This window comes from Nematostella vectensis, chromosome 9, assembly GCF_932526225.1.
Source record: "Nematostella vectensis chromosome 9, jaNemVect1.1, whole genome shotgun sequence".
Classification (NCBI taxonomy): domain Eukaryota; kingdom Metazoa; phylum Cnidaria; class Anthozoa; order Actiniaria; family Edwardsiidae; genus Nematostella; species Nematostella vectensis.
Genome location: NC_064042.1, coordinates 3924699 through 3944946, shown reverse-complemented (window position 1 = coordinate 3944946; position 20248 = coordinate 3924699). Strand labels below are relative to the sequence as shown.

At 40.2% G+C, this 20248-nt stretch overlaps 1 protein-coding gene across 5 annotated transcripts; it reads left to right on the top strand.

Annotated features, from left to right (window-relative positions):
- The first annotated feature begins 1948 nt into the window (after nt 1-1948).
- Nucleotides 1949-19596, top strand: LOC5517319 (protein Aster-B). 5 transcript variants are annotated; one of them, XM_048733125.1, is made up of 23 exons: nt 1949-2487; nt 4384-4449; nt 4636-4704; nt 6449-6563; nt 7923-7964; nt 8329-8410; nt 8971-9074; nt 9914-10009; nt 10393-10473; nt 10563-10781; nt 11297-11663; nt 12354-12406; nt 12884-13090; nt 13505-13555; nt 14039-14180; nt 15053-15106; nt 15365-15505; nt 15831-15894; nt 16419-16475; nt 17666-17764; nt 17855-17932; nt 18489-18531; nt 18642-19596. In XM_048733125.1, exons 1-23 carry the CDS (start codon nt 2402-2404, stop codon nt 18696-18698), a joined length of 2373 nt encoding a protein of 790 aa, XP_048589082.1. In that variant the 5' UTR covers nt 1949-2401; the 3' UTR covers nt 18699-19596. The 5 variants fall into 5 exon arrangements, with proteins under 5 accessions (XP_048589082.1, XP_048589083.1, XP_048589080.1 ...); XM_048733123.1 differs by lacking the exon at nt 1949-2487 and adding an exon at nt 3783-4225 and having other exon boundaries at nt 7926-7964; XM_048733122.1 differs by lacking the exon at nt 1949-2487 and adding an exon at nt 3790-4225.
- The last annotated feature ends 652 nt before the right edge of the window (nt 19597-20248 follow it).

Genomic DNA, 20248 nt, shown 5'->3' with positions numbered 1-20248 from the left:
GTCCCTACCAGGGACTAAATAGAATGACCGCTAGAGACCCGTTCAACCAACGTGTTGGTACAGCCCATATCACAAATGCGTGAATAGAGTGACCGCTAGAAACCCGTTCTACCAACGTGTTGGTGCAGCTCATATCACAAATGCGTGAATAGAGTGACCGCTGGAGACCCGTTCAACCAACGTGTTGGTACAGCTCATATCACAAATGCGTGAATAGAGTGACCGCCAGAGACGCGTTCTACCAACGTGTTGGTACAGCTCATATAACAAATCTTCATTATTTCGGCTTGCTAAACGCTCACTTGCACACGCACCATTTATGCACTCTACCATCATTGTGAAAGGCACCCTCTGTAACTCAGGGCATCGAGGTCACAGGGGCGAGAACTAGGTGAACAAAAGATGGCGGACGGGGAGGGGCAGGGGGCGTCTAAGACTCCCCCCCTCCGCTGCCTAGTTCTCGCGCCACGTTACGCTGACCTCGACGCTCAGGGTACCCGAGGATTGTAAGAGGTCCACTTGTAGTAAGTCTGAATGTCTCAGCAGGATCGAGCAGCACCCAGATAAATCCTCATGGAATCGTCCTTAGCAATGAATAGTGCAACATGTTCGTGTAACAAGACAGGTCAGATTTGATAGCATCATCGCATTACAAAGTAGGGTACTTGGATGGATCCAGGATCTTTAGGATGTTAAACAAGGACCCGCGGTATTAAAGGCGAGGACCTGGTCCAAGACATTCTCGCTAGACCACGTCAAGTGCAGAGCTCCGTAAATATCGAAAAGCAGAGCCGTATATCGTTATCAGCGATCACTATTAATGAGTGTTGAACACACAGAAAACGGCCCTCATGAATGACAAGAAGAAAATGGACAATGTGTACCATTGGCAGCAATATATTTATCTAGCATAGGGAATTCTTACCGGACTATTTAAGCATTGATAAATAATACATGTTTTTTTAACCAACACACAGTGAGTAGATGCTGATTAAAAGAAAGAAATGAATTTCTGGTTGTTATCGATAAATCTCCCGCGCAATTACAGAAAAAGCTTCGATAACGAGTCCCCTTAAGCAATGCAAGCCGTTCTTTGTGTCGGTCACGCAGTGGGTATGGGAGCGTTGCGTGACCGACACAAAGAACGGCTTGATGCCGTTATCGAAGCTTTTTCTATAATAATTGTTTTCCTGCAAACCCCATCCAATTACCCCCACCACAATTACGGCATATTTCCTTTTTTGTCGTCAAGTGACCGTTTGAAATCACTGAGGCTAAATCTGAACGTCGTATTATCCATGAACCGTATTCAATGCAAATACATGCAAATGAAGATAAAACAATCGACGTGATTCATTTTACTTGCATTGGATACGACTCATGGATAATATGACATTTGAACTTAGGCTGAGAGGACCTATTTTTCAAACTCATTATTATCCCGTTTTAACTCTCACGTTTTTGACATTTTTGAATATTTTTAAATATTAAAAACCAAACAATTCAAAGGTGTTATGATCACTTGAAAGGTGTTATACTTCCAAACCCGATTTTTCATTGGCCAATCAAGCTTTGTGGCAAATTTAACATTGACATAATTCAGCATTTCTTCAGGGGCAAAGCTGTAAGTACACATGACCTTGAATTGACTTATGTGTCCGATATAATAACTTATTTCACTTCAATAGCGCACAATTAATTAAGTATATGATCCATATGCGCTTATCACGCTATTTTCGATACTACAAACTTGATCGAAAGCGATTACACGAATAACTATTGCACAACTATTCCATTTTACACACATGCGAATACTTTTTTTATTTATGTTGTTGTTGTTTAGATTTATGTGATGACAACGTCGTTATGATTATGACGCTTAAGATAGCATTTCATGCGTGACATGACATCACCTATTGTAAAACAAATGCGTGATGCCATAAGAAGATATTTTTAACAACAAAATGGTACGAGTGGAATGGCATCATTTCTGTTAACCTTGAAACATGGACTAACATAACACAGTGCGCACGGATCTAACTTTTTTTCAAGATTTAAACTGTTTTTCCGAGTGATAATTCAGCTCCCTGGTCAAGTGTAGAAGATACTGGCGCACGGGAAATCGTTTGATATCACGCCATTGGTGAACTTAAACGGAAGATGATGAACAGTCTCTTAGGGCTATGGAAAACTACTCGAACAGGATGCTGTTGTTGATTTTTTTTTAAAGCCTCAAATCCGGACAAGAGTGTTGATAAAGATATGACAGTGTTATGGATTATACTAAAGGCCTTGAAATGCAGTTTGGAGTAAGACGCATTGCGTGAATTTCAGCGTGACGTAAAAAAATACTATCGAACTGACGCAAAGCATAATATCCAAACTGGCATTGAAAGGACTAATGCATAAAAACAAAGTGACTTTGAGGAAGCTGAAGAAGAATCGTAGCAAGTATAAGGATTGCAATGAAAATGAGAAGAAGAAAAGGTTTGTTAAGTAGTTAGAACTACTATCTGTTATGCATTATGTCACGCGTCTTTTGCACGCTGTAACAAACAGGCATATCAGTATCCGGCGGGTAAAAACAAAACAAAAACAAAACTATTATCTTTTAGGGGCGGGATGTTTTAATAGAGACATATAGAAAGATAACATTTTGGGGAATTATCTAACAGGGAAAGAAAACGAAAGGTGTAAAGCATTTTCACGTGAATCAATGCATGTTTCATGATGAGTTATGATTTTTTTTATCATCGGTGCAAAAGGGCAATCTGTCAAAAGTCACACTAAATAAATTATTACCCACCGTGGGTTTCAGAAATAAATGTACAAAACAGTACGACTTTATCAAAGGGTAGAAACTGTTAGGTCCTCAAACGCAGTAGCTCTAGGATTTGTGTAGGTTTATCCTTTTTTCAGGCCCATACCCAGGATTTTTTTTTTGTGGGGAGAGAGAGAGAGAGATGCCTTTTTTAATGAGGGATTCACTTAATATCACAATTATAATGTACGCATGGCCCTCTGGGGGGGGGGAGGGGGGGGGGAGGATTCGAAATAGGGATTTTAATGCATTTGCAGTATCTCAACGGGACGTTTATTGTCGGATTCGGCTACATAACACAGTGATCTTGCTTATGGTTTATAGTTATGTCTACAAATTGGGAACCGAAAGTGGACCTTCGGCCGTTGTGGGGGGGGGGGGGGGGGGGATGCTTTATTCTGGCAATCCTGTGTAATTGGTTCCTGGTAGATAGATGAATTGTCTGGTATATAGTGACCGCATTGTCTTAGCGAGGTTCCTCTATAAAAGGGAAAGTTCCTTAACACCCCCTGGCCAGCAGTCACAAATTATTATTGCTTATCTCTGAGCCTAAGTCGGTTGATAAAACTATTTTTGCACAGGTAACAAGACAGTTTATAAAAGAGTATTTACTGTACACCCACGTTTTCGGTGCAAAATGTTGAGTTTGCGCTATCCATAATCTAACCATCTGCATCAAATATTCTCGCACAAAGCTTGGTATAGCATTTTTTTGCTATAAAGAAAAACGTTTTAAATTAGCGACATGTCGACTTATTGACGGCTGATTGATAACTGATTGTTGTAAGTTCTTAAGCCCGGGTTTGGAAGGAGCTTTCCTTTTTTAGCTAAACCTCTTGTTTAATGATGGAAGGCTATGTCTTGGCTGCAATGATGTCATATCAATCATTGCTGGGCTCCCGCGGTCCCTGCATCTTTTTATTCCATTTGTTGGTTTTAGAGATCTGTAGAGGAGACTGGATCTAAATATAGTTTCGTTGTAGGAAGGGAACGGGCGCGGCTTTCCTATTCTACAAATTGAACCCTCTAAATTTGTTCGCGACAAATTTACAAGCTCGACTGCTTAGGTACATTGGGATCCCTGTGTGAAGACACCATCTGTCGCGACGCGCTAGACTGGGTCGAGAGGAAATCGAAAAGAGAAATTACAAAATGGCGCAAGTCCGGGGTTCAGGTTATGAGGAAAAAACTACTAAAAATAATCACCGGGCCTGGAATTACCTATAATAGTAAGACACGCTGATGCACAACCATGGATTCCGTGTCACTAAATGGGGAAAGTGGTGAAAATAAGATTTCGGATGAGTCAAAGGAAAGGCCGAAATCGCTAGACCTGGATGCACTCCCTTCGACCCGAGTAAATAAAGAGGCTGAGCAAAAAGATCTCGATAATGCCATTTCTAGGTTTGTCATGATTCGAATACACTTTTTGGGGGAAATATTTGCATTTATTACGCTGGGTAACAAATACTGACAAGACTAGTTATTTGAGGTTTTCTACAGCTCGTATTACTTTTACGGTAATTTGAATAATCTTGTCAATGTTTTTATTGTTGCTTCAGAAATCGCAATGGTTCCTCCTCTATGGAAGACGTATCCATAAAGTCAGGAAATGCGGACGGAGATACGTGAGTTCTATTTTACTTTTTACTGTACAACGAACGACCTTATCTGATATGATGATGTTACAAAATAAAAAGTCGGCTTGTGATCTTTGCTCATCTTGAACTGTATCAATTATCGTAATCGATTTTGAGTTTCGAATGAGAGTTTTTCAAGATGATAATAGCGAAAATTTGATCCTTTCTTTTCAGCACAAGCCTTGAATTACTAGATCTTGAAGGAACCGATAAGGACAGCTTGCGGTCCTCAAATCGTGGAAGGTAAGAAATTATATCACAAAAACCACAAGGAAATTGCAAATGAAATGCTTCTTAGTTTTCATGACAATTCTCACGCCTCTGTGGATCTAACTGTCCTGTTTGTAATCCTATCCGATGATTCGTGAAACGAGGGTTTGTATTTATTCCAAGGTAAACAAATATCAGGGACTGGCTTGGTTTGAGTTTAATTAAAACCTTAATTGAGATTTATTGTGCTATGTTGTGTGAACATGAATAATATTAAGGACCATATTTTACTTCTATTGCATTTTTTCTATTAACATGACATGAATTAAGAAGTCAAAGTCACAGTATTATTTGAATATTTACCTGTTCACATCTTATTATAATGAGATTGTGAAGAATCCACAGCAGACTTCTTTAAAAAAAATATATCTCAAATATAATATTTTGATGTACACACAGTGTATAAGATAATAATGATAATAAAAATAAATAATAATAGTCTTAGTTTATTTCTTGCAGCATTAGCTAAGTTACAAGGATTGAATGAAACATCAATACAACAAATACCTGCATTTTACAGTTTCTACATACAGTTGGCTCTGATACCAAATACAAACATTTCAAAACCTATTTGTTTTTCCAGTCATAGGCACTGCGGCAAATGTTACTGACCTCAGAGCATATGGCCTTTTGTGCATGACGTGAGGAACTAGTAGTTTATGGCGTAATTAATGTTACAAGCGAAACAGAATAGGGAAGTATGCCAATGCTTCTTACCATCCTGCCTTTTCATGATGGAAGTTAATGGCTTAACAAGAGCTACCTTTTTAAGTTGTTGTTTATCTTGATTAAAATTGCAAATTTATATGGTTTTTGAAAAAAAGTGAATTATGGTGATGGTCCACAAGCAAATATATTTTTATTTACAATACCATACCATACAATACAATAAACTTTATTTAACGAGGGTTTCATATTTAATATTTTATTTAATGAAGTCTAACGTAGTCATCAATTCAGAGTTGGATTTAGAATAGAAAATACTTTACAGCTGTTGCAAGTAAAGGAAAATGAGAAAATAAATTATTTTCTTTTTTATTCATTGGAAATTATGATTGTTTGAATTAGGTTCTAAAATGGAAAGCAATTTTGGAGGTAGTGCATTAGTAGATTCTTATTGCTTCCTGTACTTAGCAGAAAACCAGCTGGAGTGTGTTTAGCTGGTTTTCCTCAAAAATGGGAAAAAAGTTTGTAAAAAAATGAGAATGGATCAAGAATAACACTACCTGGTGACAATTGTAAAAAATGTTTTAATAGCTTAGACATGGTTGAAAATTCACTTGGAAAATCTTTTGTTAGAGATCACAGATTATTAAAAATAGGTATGTGTTATCTCTTTTTATTCTGTTGGTGCTTGTTAGTGACACAACATCAGCTTTAGAGGAATAAATCAGCTTTCTTTAGTGGTTTTTATGGTATTTTACCATCTTTGGATATAAGATTTCCATTGCATAATACTTCTTTTTTCCATTGATCCACATTTGCTTCAAATGTTAAAGTTTTTTTGGTGGGGTGAAGGGTGACCTTTATATTTGTGGTGCAACTAACTTATAGTAAAATGTACACACCTTTTGCTTTAAAACTCTTTTGTAAAATGATAATGATGGACACTCTCAAACAGCTCCTCCTCATTAAGATGTTGAGCTTTCATGTTATTTTTTATTCCTACCCTAAGTACTTATAGAATTGTTAACAAATTTTACTCTTTCTTTTTCAGCCGAAGTATTGCAGATAGTCTCAAATCAAGGATCCGTGACTTAAGTCCTTCTCGTCACTCACCCAGCCCAAAACCTGACAGAAAAGCACACAAAAACAAGAGCCCCAAATCACCGGTAAGCTACCAAACAGGGGCCCTAAATCACTGGTAAGCTATAAAACAGGGGCCCCAAATCAGGGGTAAGCAATCAAACAAGAGCCCCAAATCACCAGTAAGCTATCAAACAAGAGCCCCAAATCACCGGTAAGCAATCAAACAAGAGCCCCAAATCACCGGTAAGCTATCAAACAAGAGCCCCAAATCACTGGTAAACTATCAAACAAGGGCCCCAAATCATCCTTAAGCTATCAAACAGGGCCCCAAATAAACCAGTAAGCTATCAAACAAGGGCCACAAATCACCAGTAAGCTATCAAACAAAAAGCACCTAATCACTGGTAATCTACAGTATCAAACAAGAGCATGAAGTCACCGGTAAGCTATCAAACAAGAGCTTGAAGTCACCGGTAAGCTATCAAACAAGAGCTCAAAGTCACCGGTAAGCTATAAAACAGTGGCCCCAAATCAGCGGTAAGCAATCAAATAAGGGCCCCAAATCACCAGTAAGCTACAGTATCAAACAAAAGCTCCAAATCACCGGTTAGCTATCAAACAGGGCCCCAAATCACCAGTAAATTATCAAACAAGGGCCACAAATTATCAGTAAGCTATCAAACAAGGGCCACAAATCACCAGTAAAACATCAAACAAGAACCCCAAATCACTGGTAAGCTATCAAACCAGGGCCAAGACCACCAATAAGCTATTAAATGAGGGCCCTAAACCACCAGTAAGCTACAGTATCAAACAAGAGCCCCAAATCACTGGTAAGCTATCAAACAAGGGCCCCAAATCAGCAGTTAGCTACAGTATCAAACAAAAGCTCCAAATCACCGGTTTGCTATCAAACAGGGCCCCAAATCACCAGTAAACTATCAAACAAGGGCCACAAATTATCAGTAAGCTATCAAACAAGGGCCACAAATCACCAGTAAAACATCAAACAAGAACCCCAAATCACCCTTTAGCTATCAAACAAGAGCCCCCAAATCACCTGTAAGCTATCAAACAAGGGCCCCAAATTACTGGTAAGCTATTAAACCAGGGCCAAAACCACCAATAAGCTATTAAATGAGGGCCCTAAACCACCAGTAAGCTACAGTATCAAAGAAGATCCCCAAATCACCAGAAAGCTATTAAACAAGGGCCCTTAACCACCAGTGAGCTATCACATGAGAGCCCATGACTACCAAAACCTTAAGAACATGAACCCTGAATCACAATTGGCTTTCATCATCATCTTCTCATCCCTTGCCAACCCTTTGATAAACTTATCTTAGGTTTAGTAAATGTTGCATCTGGTTCTTAAACGGTCTCCTTTGTTGTCTAGCCCTTGATAAATCTACCATAATTATATTTGTATTTTCTTTTTGCAGCAGAGATCACCCGGAGGATGGCTTCCAGCTTCTTTCAATCAGGTAAAAAGAAAATTTTATTAGGGCTTCTGGGGCTTTTCTACAAATTATTTAACAAAAATTGTGAATTGTGCTAGAGCTGCAGATTGCGCAAATATGTTTTTTTCTATCAGAGACTTATTTTGACTGCTTACCAGCTTCCAAGCCTTTTTAAGCACCTTTACTTTTGTTTTGAATGAAAAATGTATCCAGCAATTGCTATATGTCTTTTTCTGAATTATCCAAATTATGGACTGAGGGAAGTTTTTTTTATTATTTTTTTTAACAATTGTTTGTGTAAGTAAACAATTATTGAGAAAAAAAAACATTAGATTTGATTAGGAATTGATAAATTATCAGAAATAGATATCACTTTGTTTGTTTCCAGATGTTTTCCAGCTACAAAAGCAAGTCTGGGGATTTTAGAAGGCTTTTCAAGGATTTGCCAGACAGTGAACAGCTCATTGTTGGTAAGAAGCATGCTCTTGTCATGCTAGAAGCGCAACAGTATACACTATATAGCTTTAGCATCCGCATCTTTAACCAGCCAACAGTGCATGTCTCCAAGCCAGGAGCATAGCTCCCTATAACACCAATCTGTGCGCACATACTTCAAGTTTTCTCTGCTTGTGTATGACATGAGAGCCCTCAGTTGTTATGGCACATGTGGTGAAGTCACAAAAAGTATCCAATATGCACAGCATGATTCAGTCATCAATACAAAACCTTTTATATACGTATAAATAAATTTTAGGAAGGGTTTGGAGGATGGTGGGGTGGGGGGTGGGGGGGGGGGGGGGTCTTTAAAAAGGGCCGCTGTTCTTGTGGAAAATGTTCTCACCATCACCCTGCATGCTGGTGGAGGGGTGGTCTGTTACCAGACAAATGACCACCTTCAGGCCTACCGTACAGTACCTTGCCAATAAGCACAACAAAGGCAGCACACTTCTCTTGCTTGAGCAACCCAATCTGTGAGCAGCCTACAGCATGCTGGTATTATTATTAACTTGGTTTTTCTTCTTTGTATAAGATTACTCCTGTGCCTTGCAAAGGGACATTCTTGTACATGGGCGACTCTACATCTCCCAGAACTGGCTATGTTTCTATGCAAATATTTTTGGCTGGGAGACATTTGTAAGTACAAGCTAATAGACGGCTTGCTATAAAAAAAAAAAAAATGTATGGAATTGCACCTGGGGATGGTCCCAAAACATTTAAAACAAAATGTGATTGTATTTGGGACTGATACCATGATAGTGATTGCCTATTAGGTGCGGTTCCCTTATGAGAATGATCACACAGTGGGCTTTGACTGTACATGTATCTTTGAAAACAAAAATAAATAAAACGCACTAATCGTTACTAAAAAAACATACCTTATTACACTTAATTTTCGGGTCACTTTAATTTCGAGAATTTCGCGATTTTAAAATATTCGCGAATATTCGCGAAGTGACGCGAAAATTAAGTGCCGCAAAAAATTAGGATGCGCGAAAATTAAGTGAGTACACAATAAGCCTTTGGGGAAAAATTGTCTGTTTAATAAGCTTTATGGAAACACCTTGTCTATTTAGCCATTTAATGTACATATAGTACGGCAAGGGGTTGAGCTGGACTTGTATTTATAGCTTTTTATGAAACTAAATTATCCCACGCATCTTTTTGTTACAAATTGTTTCAGTTTTGATAATTACAGCACATTTTAATTCCACTTGTTTTGGTTGATTTTATTATCCCAAAACTGCGAAATCGCGAAAATAAAGTGATCTGGGTTTTACGGAAAATCGCGAAATTTTGACGTCACGAAAATAAAGTATAAGGTAGACACAGTAGTTCTTTAGGGGAGAATAATTTGAAATTGAAACATATATTTACCAATTTAACTTATTGTCCGAGTAGGACTTGAATTTCATAAGATTTCATTTTTGCTGGAACATTCCGCTGTATTTATAAGTTTCTTGCTCTTTTTTCAGGTCACAATCAACTGCTCTGAGGTAATAAGCATCAGGAAAGAGAAGACCGCCCTTGTTATACCCAATGCTATACAGATAAGCACAGAGGGAGAAAAGGTGAGATCTGTTTTCTATGAAGATTGCACCCTGCTGTATGTCCGGCTTTGATTCACAGAACAGTTTCTACAAGATCTTGGCTTTCATGGAAAAGGGGTTGGATGACACATGTTTCAAGTATGCACAGATTAGTGTATACTAGGGGCCAGATTCTACAAAGCAGGCTAGCGCTAACCCAGGGATAAATAAGGCTAACTCGACATTTAATTGGATAAAAAGGGAATTCATCCCCGGATTAGTTTTAACCTGCTCTAGAAACCCGGCTTAGGTAAACAACAGTCCCACCCCCTGAGCTCATAGCCACCATCTGTGCAATGTTCACCCTGTGAGCTGATATTTGGCGTAATAATTATACTCTTCTGATTTACTGCTTTGTTGTTCAGTATTTCTTCGCGTCGTTCATCTCGAGGGACACCGCATTCACAGTCTTATTCAGGATCTGGCAGAATGCGCTTTTGGATCAGGTATGTTTTTGACCAGGTATAATTTGTGTGTTCACTGGAAATGTTGTAATTCTCTTCGCGTTTGACGATTATATTCATTTCCTTGGCAGCCACTTTCGCCGAATGAACTCATTCACATGGTTGGTAAGTACTCGGACCCACGACATGAGTGTAGCACGGAGGAGGATTCGGAAAACGAGAAGGATAGTCAACTAAGCAGCTGTGACACGGATATGATGGACGAGGAAGAGGATGATGATGATGATGACTTGGCCCGCCTGTCGGGCTCCGAGGATCCCCTTTCTGCTGAGAGCAACAGTGCATTCAAGGTGAGCGGGTGGCATGAGGGACAATTTCCAAATTGTCTCGAAAGGCTTTAACAGCTTTTTGTACCCAAAGCGAAACAAAGTGCAGATTATAACACAGCACCGAGCATAGCTCAGCCAGTTCACAGTTGCAAACTTTTTAGGTAGTCAATAGACAATTCGTGATGAAAAACAAACAAAAGTGTATTGTCATGGCGCTGTTTTTATTTACTACCGTCTTTATTATCTTTGTTCTTATAGAAACAATAAATGAATGGTATTGAAAGTATATGCGAATTTATAAAAAAACGGCATATTATTTTGGTTCTTTTGCTCCTTTGCTCCTCATTTATGAAAATTAATTTTAAATCTAAGAAAATTTATTCTAGGTTATGAAATGTTTCAAGTCAAAAGTAGCGACATTTTGTTGGAGTTAAGTCAGTCAAATATGAAGTACATTTTGATAGTGTCTGGCAATGGTAATTAACGCTATAAATAATACTAAACACACACATTTCCATCCCCATGCACTTCCCAAGGCTATCAAAAGTAGCGATACACTGGTCATGAACCCAGAGCTTTCAGTGACTCCGCCTTCACCAACCGCCCTGAAAACCGAACAAGACGAGGGCGTATCCGCCACAGGGGACTCTAGCAGTCTGGACCAGAACACTGAGGAGGACGGTAAGAAAAAGCGGGGCCGCTCCCCCTCGCCTGGTGTCAACAAGCAGGGTGAGACGACCCCCTCCCACAGCCACACCCGGATACTGAAGAAGCGGGACAAGCGGAAGCATGGGTCCACAGAGAGGTTAAACGTGACTAGGAGCTTGCGCAAGAAGGAGAGCAGCGACATGGATGAAGAAGGTACAGTCTCGGAGTTCCCGGATGATGAAGAGAGCGTCAGAGGTCAGTTGGTTAAAAATGGTTATTCGCATTACTGGTTCCATGGGTTGTTATAGGAGAATTCGGAGACACGGCTCAGTGTAAGCATAGTACAACTCATATGGGCCTTGGCACAATCGCTTGTTACGTTAAAATGCTTGATTTGCCTCGCAAATTCTAATAGAAGAGAAAAAACAAACGTGGGTGAGGCCTAGTGTCACTGGCGTTTAACGAAATTGGAGTGTTTAATTAAAGACGTCCAATTATTACTTTTAAAAGTGCAGAAGAACTCACAAGGACTTATTATTAGCTACGCTACGAGTTTATTATATGTACTAACGAAGTTCACTAAAAAAAATCGAATAGGCCAAAATCTCCAGAAAAGAATATTCAAACAAGCCAAAGTTTTGCTTTTTTTTGCCTTAAATTGTCTTAATTTGCAGTGTTTTCCTCATAAGTAAAGTCTTATAAAAAAAAAAAAAACTTTATAACTTCATGACGTTGGAAAGCATTATATGGAGTTTATAGGGTGCCGGCTGATAGACATAAACCGCGCCCCCGAGTGCGCAAGTAATCATCAACACAAGTTGCATAACACAGCAGATTAAATTCATTAGTTACTTGAATGGGTGGAACTCTCTGTTTGAAGTGTTCCTGTTATCGCTGATGGCAAGCTTCTGATATTAATAAATAATATCCTGGTTGTCCTTGCAGATCCGCAAGTGTGCATGTGTGAGAGACATCTAGCGATCGACATGGTCGATGAGGTAAATTACGACTACTTTCGCTAGCACGCTCACTACTAAACGTTGGCTCTCACTGGACGCAAACCCAAGCGCAGCACAAGTGAGAATCAGTCAAAAGAGCGTAAGCTCAAGAAAGTAACGCTGTTGCGTTTTCTTACACTGGTGTTAATCGGAAAATTACGTGCGTTGCGCTCGCGTCCTAGTAAGAACCAGCCGAGGTCTCTCGTGTCGTGGTATGAATACGGTGAGAGGAAATAGCATGACTAGGGAATAAGACATAAAGAACCCCATCAAAGGGTGACCTTTAGAATGTTATTTAAAAGTTTCTTTGTAAACAGACCGGTTGGTGTAGACAAAAGTAAGCAATTTGTAAGTAAACACACTATGATATCACTGCGTATGGACACTTAAGGGAACATTTGTCACGTGATGTGGATACTAGCTCGCCCACTCATAAACCTTTATAGTTCAACATGCTAACTCACCTTCACACACTAGGAGTATCCGGTTGGTGTGGATTCTATGTACGAACTTATCTTCACCGAGTCCGACTTTTACAAGAAGATCCAGAAACACCGTAAGACCAAGGAGCTAGTGTTCCGACCGTGGCAGAAAGCCGAGGATGGTCAACGACGCGTTATCAATTATACCATCGCACTAAACTACTCTATAGGACCTAAATCATCCCCCACCACAGAACTTCAGGTAGGCGAGGCGACGAGTTATACTCTCAACAGACGGGATACTATCACCTCCTATCTAGCGAGTTACCCTTACTTGGCGAGTCACTCTAAGCGGACAAGAGAAACTTAGAGACCAGGGCCGGGTTCCTAGAAAGCAGGTTTACGCTAACCCAGGGATAAAAGCCCTTTTTATCCAATCAAAAGTCGAAATAGCCGTTTTATCCCTGGGTTAGTGCTCACCTGCTTTCTAGGAACCGGTCCCTCAGTGCGTCTAAATTTCCAACATTTCTTATGTGCAGTTCAGCCCAGATGACTATAGCTTTAAATGCCTCATTCATTTGTGAGCGAGTAAGACTTTAGGTATTGTCATCACCCCCCCCCCCCCCCCACCCTCGAAGGAATCGTCTAATCTGGTAACTGCCATCTTTGTTTTCAGCATTGTTTCAAGGGGAGTATTCCTGGCAAGTTATACGTGGTTGAAGCTGAGGTATGCTAACTTAGTGAGCGCAACAGACTGTCCTCCCAACAACGCCTATGTAGTTAACACAATGTATTATAATTTGACTAAATCGACCCCCAACCATTATGGCATAGTACTATGGATACAACAGACCGATCGCTCTCTGACTCGCCTATTCACATCCATTGTAACAATAGCACGGCACGGCAAGGCCTTGCTATTATACTGTATTCAGCATTCTGCAACAGTATAACATGCTCGGAATGATTACAAATTACTTGACGTAGCCATGTATAGAAGTATGAAGCAAAGCTGTAGCGAATCGGCTAGGTGTAGGGAGCTGATGCGATATTTTCGATTGAATTTGGTTATTAAATCATAATATCATATGTTTAGGTTGTACAGATTTCTGCTCAGAATTTGTATTCCCATATTGATTGACAAGGGCTTTTTAGTAGGACAAATAGAGACAACGGACCTAACACGGTGCTCTTTTTTCACATTTCACAGGTTACGAACGAAGGGATTCCTTACGGAGAAAGCTTCAGCGTGCTTAATAGATACTGCATAACCAAGAATACCGATAAGTCCTGCAGACTCCGCGTCACAAGTGAAATAAGATACAAGAAATCCGTCTGGGGCTTCGTCAAAAGTGAGCAGCACCAATCAGAACTCAGTGGGTTATGATATGTTGCAAAGAATATGTTATACTTAGGCTGGTAGTTTGTGAGAAGCAAGTTTGGAGGTTACGGATGAGCGAAGGATAGTTTTGTATCAGGGTGGGATAGTTTTGTATCAGGGTGGGATAGTTTTGTATCAGGGTGGGATAGTTTTGTATCAGGGTGGGATAGTTTTGTATCAGGGTGGGATAGTTTTGTATCAGGGTGGGATAGTTTTGTATCAGGGTGGGATGGTTTTGTATCAGGGTGGGATGGTTTTGTATCAGGGTGGGATGGTTTTGTATCAGGGTGGGATAGTTTTGTATCAGGGTGGGATAGTTTTGTATCAGGGTGGGATAGTTTTGTATCAGGGTGGGATAGTTTTGTATCAGGGTGGGATAGTTTTGTATCAGGGTGGGATAGTTTTGTATCAGGGTGGGACAGTTTTGTATCAGGGTGGGATAGTTTTGTATCAGGGTGGGATAGTTTTGTATCAGGGTGGGATAGTTTTGTATCAGGGTGGGATAGTTTTGTATCAGGGCGGGGCTATTGTAGGCAATGGTCCAGAGGAGGTGGGGTTTGGCGATTGTTAGGCGGAGCGGTAAAGGTAGAGTTGGGTTATAAGGGGATTTGGCAAACTGGTGTTGCATTGAGATATTACCAAAGAAGGCGTAAGTAAGTATTTTAATATTTTTAAAAGCATTTTTTTTTCTAACAATGTAACGCGAGCAAGCAAAGTTTTTTTAGCGGAGTGACAAAGGTTGGCCGTAGAGGGAGGGTGGAGGCTAGGCAAAGGGAAAGATGAAGGTTTTTTTCTGGGCGTGTGAATGCGCAGCCTGATAAAGTTTCTTATTGTCTTTTATAGATATGATAGAGAAGAATGCATCCGATGGTCTTAAAGAGTATTTCACATTTCTAGGTAAGCCGACCAGCAGAGGCGGACAAAAAGTCCACATTTCCCTTGCTATCTAGTGCTGTTCATTCTACCATTTTAAAAATAAACAATAAATCGTAGTTGCGTTGCTGACTGGAAAATCTTCCTGTGACAGCAAACTCATTTCTCTCACTATCTAGTACCGATTACTTTACCAATTGAAAAAAAATATGGGTGGTTCTTTAGAGGGTAAAATTTAATACGATTGTCGCAGTTTCTGACTTTATGTTCTTCGTGTGACAGCGAGCACTCTCAGACAAGAGACAGACACAGGAAAGAAGCTTGCACGAAGGCGCTCATCACCCTCGCGACGACACAAGCGAAATCGCAGCCTGAAGAACAGAGACGAAGTGTTCGCCACCCCTCCCTCCAGCGTCACACTCGGTAAGACCACAGGGAACCCTATGAAACCCTCCATCCAGTGAAACACTTGTTAAGAAAACAGGGAACCCAACCATTTTTATGGATCCTGGCTTGGTAAGACCACAGGTATCTCATCTAATGGCACCTCGGTAAGACCACGGGTACCCCTAGTCCAGACCTGGGACTCACTTTGCGCTCAACATTCTGGCTTTCACGCGTACTAGAGGGACCCCATCTAGTTCCAAACTCAGTAAGACCCCTGTACTCACCCAAGGCCCACTTTCGGTAATACCATTTATAAGCAGCATTATATACCAGCATTATCTTGTTGTTACTATTTCACCAGAGGATCAGCCGCTCGCCGAAGTACCCCTATGGCGGCGAAGTTTATCAAGGGTCGTCAGCTTGAGGTAAACCCTTGTCACGTGCTTATTATCACGTGATCTCACCACCTTTCCCTACGATGTCATACTTGCTTACTTTACTAAATGTAGCTCTCAGACAACATCACAGACTTTAAGCAGTTTTAGCGGCAACGCGAGTGACAACGACAGAAAACAATAGAAAATTCTGTGATGGAATGCACTTTGTCAACTTCATTTTATCCCTTTTCACGTTGTTCACGTTGTATTTCCTAAATATTTCTAATAGGCGACTTGCACTGAAAAAATCAAATGACTGTTTAGGTAACAATTTCGCCTCACTCTTTCGTGACGGCTGCAGACATTTTTGTGTTTATTTTGTCGTGAGTTGCCACTAAAAAGTCATGTAATTTCTTAGTGAAAGTCGCCTATTGGCCATACGTATTGTCACACAACAGTTAAGTGTCACGCTGTGCGTGATGTGACATGTCACGCTTCAATACTCTGACATGGTATGGTTTGATGTCGGCCCATGTTTTAACGTACCACCCCCAAACGTTTGTTTTATTTAGATTTAGCATCCCGCACATGAAACCCGAAAACAAATTTGCTATCGCCGTCGTAATTCTGTAAGTATTATTTTGTAATGTCACCATGCTATCAATTTTTACAGTGTCTCTTTAAGTAAGACTCATGTGACGAATGTGTTTACAGCCGTTTAATAATTAAGCAAGGGAAATGAATAAATCAGTAGCAAAACATCCGTTGTTAAATTCATCTCGCCTTACAAAAAAAACGGCTCCCTTACATTGCCGAAGCATTAAAAAATAAATGGATGATTATGTTGTTACTTCATCCCCTTTAAATAAGAACAGCTAATTTTTAGCTGAGGCTGGACCGTTCCTTATTTAGTATTGCTTGAAGTATCATATGAAGTATTGTTATTGAAATATTGAAAACGGAAATGTTATATGACAATAAGATTTTAACCTGAGTATCAGGCCCTCCTATGTTTCTATCGTGCCGGCGAAAAACAAGACAAGACAATTTTTCCTCTCCAACTTTTGAAAAATAAAAATTGCCTGATACTTAGCCTAATAAGATTTTAGATCGCTAATATCAACTCAATTTGATATTCCGTATTTCAAAATGAGTCATTTCCTTGTTGGAAAATAAGTCAAGTCCTTCGCATGTCCGGTAGTATGTTTAAATCCTGAACTGAACGTTCTTATGAAATAAAAATAAAAATGGTGTGTTCTAAATCAAAACTACCCCAGCTTGTACAAGTGCAGTCACAAGAGTATACAAAGAGTATACAAACAAAGAAACGCTGCTGTGTAACACTCCCAACGAAAGAATCTTGTGAGAGATGAAGGAATAATCAACCGAAAACTAGCCTTCCATAGAGAAGGAAAATGTCCTTTCCCCTGTCACTGGTTATCAAATGTGTGTGAGGGTTATTCAGGTTATTCAGTTATGTGTTTACTGTGCACCTTCCACATGTACCGACTGCTTGCCCCTCCCCCCCCCGGTTATCAAAGGTGTGTAGGTAATTGATTGCTGTGTTTGATTGACAGGCTAGCCTTGTTGCTGTGTCTCAACACTTTCCTCATGTACCGACTGCTTGCCCCTCCCCCCCCCCCCCCCCGGTTATCAAAGGTGTGTAGGTAATTGATTGCTGTGTTTGATTGACAGGCTAGCCTTGTTGCTGTGTCTCAACACTTTCCTCATGTACCGACTGCTTGCCCCTCCCCCCCCCCCCCCCCCCCCCCGGTTATCAAAGGTGTGTAGGTAATTGATTGCTGTGTTTGATTGACAGGCTAGCCTTGTTGCTGTGTCTCAACACTTTCCTTATGTACCGACTGCTGGCGCTGGAGAGAGCCGCGAAAACACGCTATGACTGGGCCGTCGATATTGAGTAAGTTCCTTCCAGTGATCATTCCATTCCATTCCTATATTTTATATATTTGAGCCCTGTCAACTAACCTTCACTAATTTACTATGACAGTAAAATGCCGACCGACGCTAAGGACTGGGCACGAATGCTTCAACAGCAGAAAAGTCTTTATGACGCAGAAATGACCAGGTTCGTTCAAAGCAACGTCAACATTTATTATGGCTTTGGTAACAACCGCGATTTTCTTCAGCTCCATTTTGTCATCTTATACAATATCAAGTGTGAAAAAAAACATCCATTCCCATTGGCTGAATCAGCGAAGCTATTATAATTTTTTTCGGTCGAGTTTAGTGAAGTATACAACTTTGTTTATAGATGATTATTTCGAGATTTCTCAACGCGGTGTCTTTCTATATTGAATAAAAACATTACCCCCTTTGGGCTGCCAGAAAGCCATATGTATAAAAAAAATTACCCACTCCCCCATTTGTCACTGAGCCAAACTAACACTTTAGCAAAAAGCAAGACCCGCCCGAGTTGTTGATACACGTTAGAGTGGAGAACACATTTAGTCCCTTGTGGCACTTCTACGGTTCACAAGAATTCCTTTAATTGCCCCACCGAGGACCCTAATCTCTCTTTTAGTGTTAATCTTGGGGACTGCCGAAGTCCAGTGACTTTATGGGAACAAATATAGTGAGAAGACTTGCAAATAGTCACATGTTAAATTAAATGAATTTTTCAGATGGAGAGATATTCTTTCGACTTCAATCAACCTCATGAACCAGGTGTGTACGACTTGGTTAACACGAGATGATAATTATGATGATGACGGTGATGATGATTATGTTGAATCAAAAAGAATGTGCGTTAATTGATCTTTCTTTTTCCCCTCTAGGCGCAACATTCGTTACTCGAGCTACAATCGGACCTTCACAACAGAGATACTTCCTGACGTTCCCTATCAATAGAGTATCCTAGCAACACGGCTTGGTGTCCTAGCAACACGTCTTGGTATCCTAGCAACACTGCTTGGTATCTTAGCAATACTGCTTGGTATTTTAGCAACACGGCTTTGTATCCTAGCAACACTGCTTGTTATCTAAGCAACACAGCTTGGTATCCTAGCAACATGTCTTGGTATCCTAGCAACATGTCTTGGTACCCTAGCTTTTGTGAACCCCTCTTGCTGTGAAACTCACTTTAATCCAAGGACGGTGGTCACCTAGTGCAAGAATGGCTATCACGTTTCTCAATTTGTACAGTCTAATTTATTCACTGGACCCGAATTTTGTCATTGCTGCGTCTCCGCCATTTGCTGGTCAAATTGTAGATTCGCGCGCATGACATAAAGCCCCGTATTATGTCCTTTACAACCAACATAGGGGAGAATATTCGTGCATGCCAAATTTCTTGGAAAGTTTCTATTGGCTTGTAGGGTACGATATCTTACATGACATTCGCACATTGGTGTGTACTTTCATTCCGCTATTTTATGGACGTCTTGTACTTTTCGGACACTTTTCGAAAATCTTTCAAATAACAACGTTGAGTTACCAAGTAATAAGAAATAACCGATTGGATCTTTTAAATTATCCTGAGATAGGCGCGTGCCCCAAGCGCGTACCCAGGCTACCGTACCCATAAAACGTTTGTACCGTATGGGTATGAATCGTTAAGAAATTCTCGTTAAATTTATCTATTTAAGTTTTCAAAATGGTATTGATTTTGATTCAAATAATGATGATTATTATTATTATTATTATTTGCTGCGGCAATTTTAATGTTGATGAAATTCGTATTGACTTGAATATGTAATATATATGGGAAATAAACCACCAATCATTTGAAAATTTGTCTAGTCGAAATATTGTCTGTTTTAATTAAAACGGGGATTTAGTGAAAGCCATAACCAAGATAATACCTGAAGAAAAATTGTGCTGGGAGATATGCTTTTTTTATGCATGATGTTGCGTGGTGCCGAAGGTGCTGTTTTGTTGTTTGTACACCATGTTGCATAATGTTGCGTGGTGTTGGAGGTGCTGTTGTGTTGTTTGTACACCATGTTGTGTGGTGCCGAAGGTGCTGTTTTGTTTGTAAGCACCATGTTGCGAAGTGTCGAAGGTGCTATTGTGTTGTTTGTAAGCACCATGTTGTTTGATGTTGCTTGGTCTGGGAACATGATTCCACCTGGTGTTGGAAGAAGATGTTTGTACATATCACGATGCTGCGTAAATGTTGTTTTTGTTTTGCATTGCTTGATCTGACATTGTTGCGTTCGTGCTCCCATGCGGGACTACTCCCACGGGAGTTCTGCTTGAAGTTGTCATTCCGGTCGGATCATTTGAGAATGAATATCAAGAGTATTTTTATGAATATCTTACAAAGAGAGAGCACTAACCCAATACCTAACCAATACCGACGTCGCCATTTTAGTAGCCTACTAGTAGGCGTCTGTTGGTGTTTGGCCGCGCGCGAGCTGGATGCGAGAGCAAAAGGCAGAAG

Coding starts and splice junctions, on each gene's coding strand:
- LOC5517319 (XM_048733122.1), top strand. CDS start 4,074: ATGGATTCCGTGTCACTAAATGGGGAAAGTGGTGAAAATAAGATTTCG. Junction 14,181..15,052: donor CGTCTGGGGCTTCGTCAAAA/GTGAGCAGCACC, acceptor TGTCTTTTATAG/ATATGATAGAGAAGAATGCA. Junction 15,506..15,830: donor TCCCTCCAGCGTCACACTCG/GTAAGACCACAG, acceptor CTATTTCACCAG/AGGATCAGCCGCTCGCCGAA.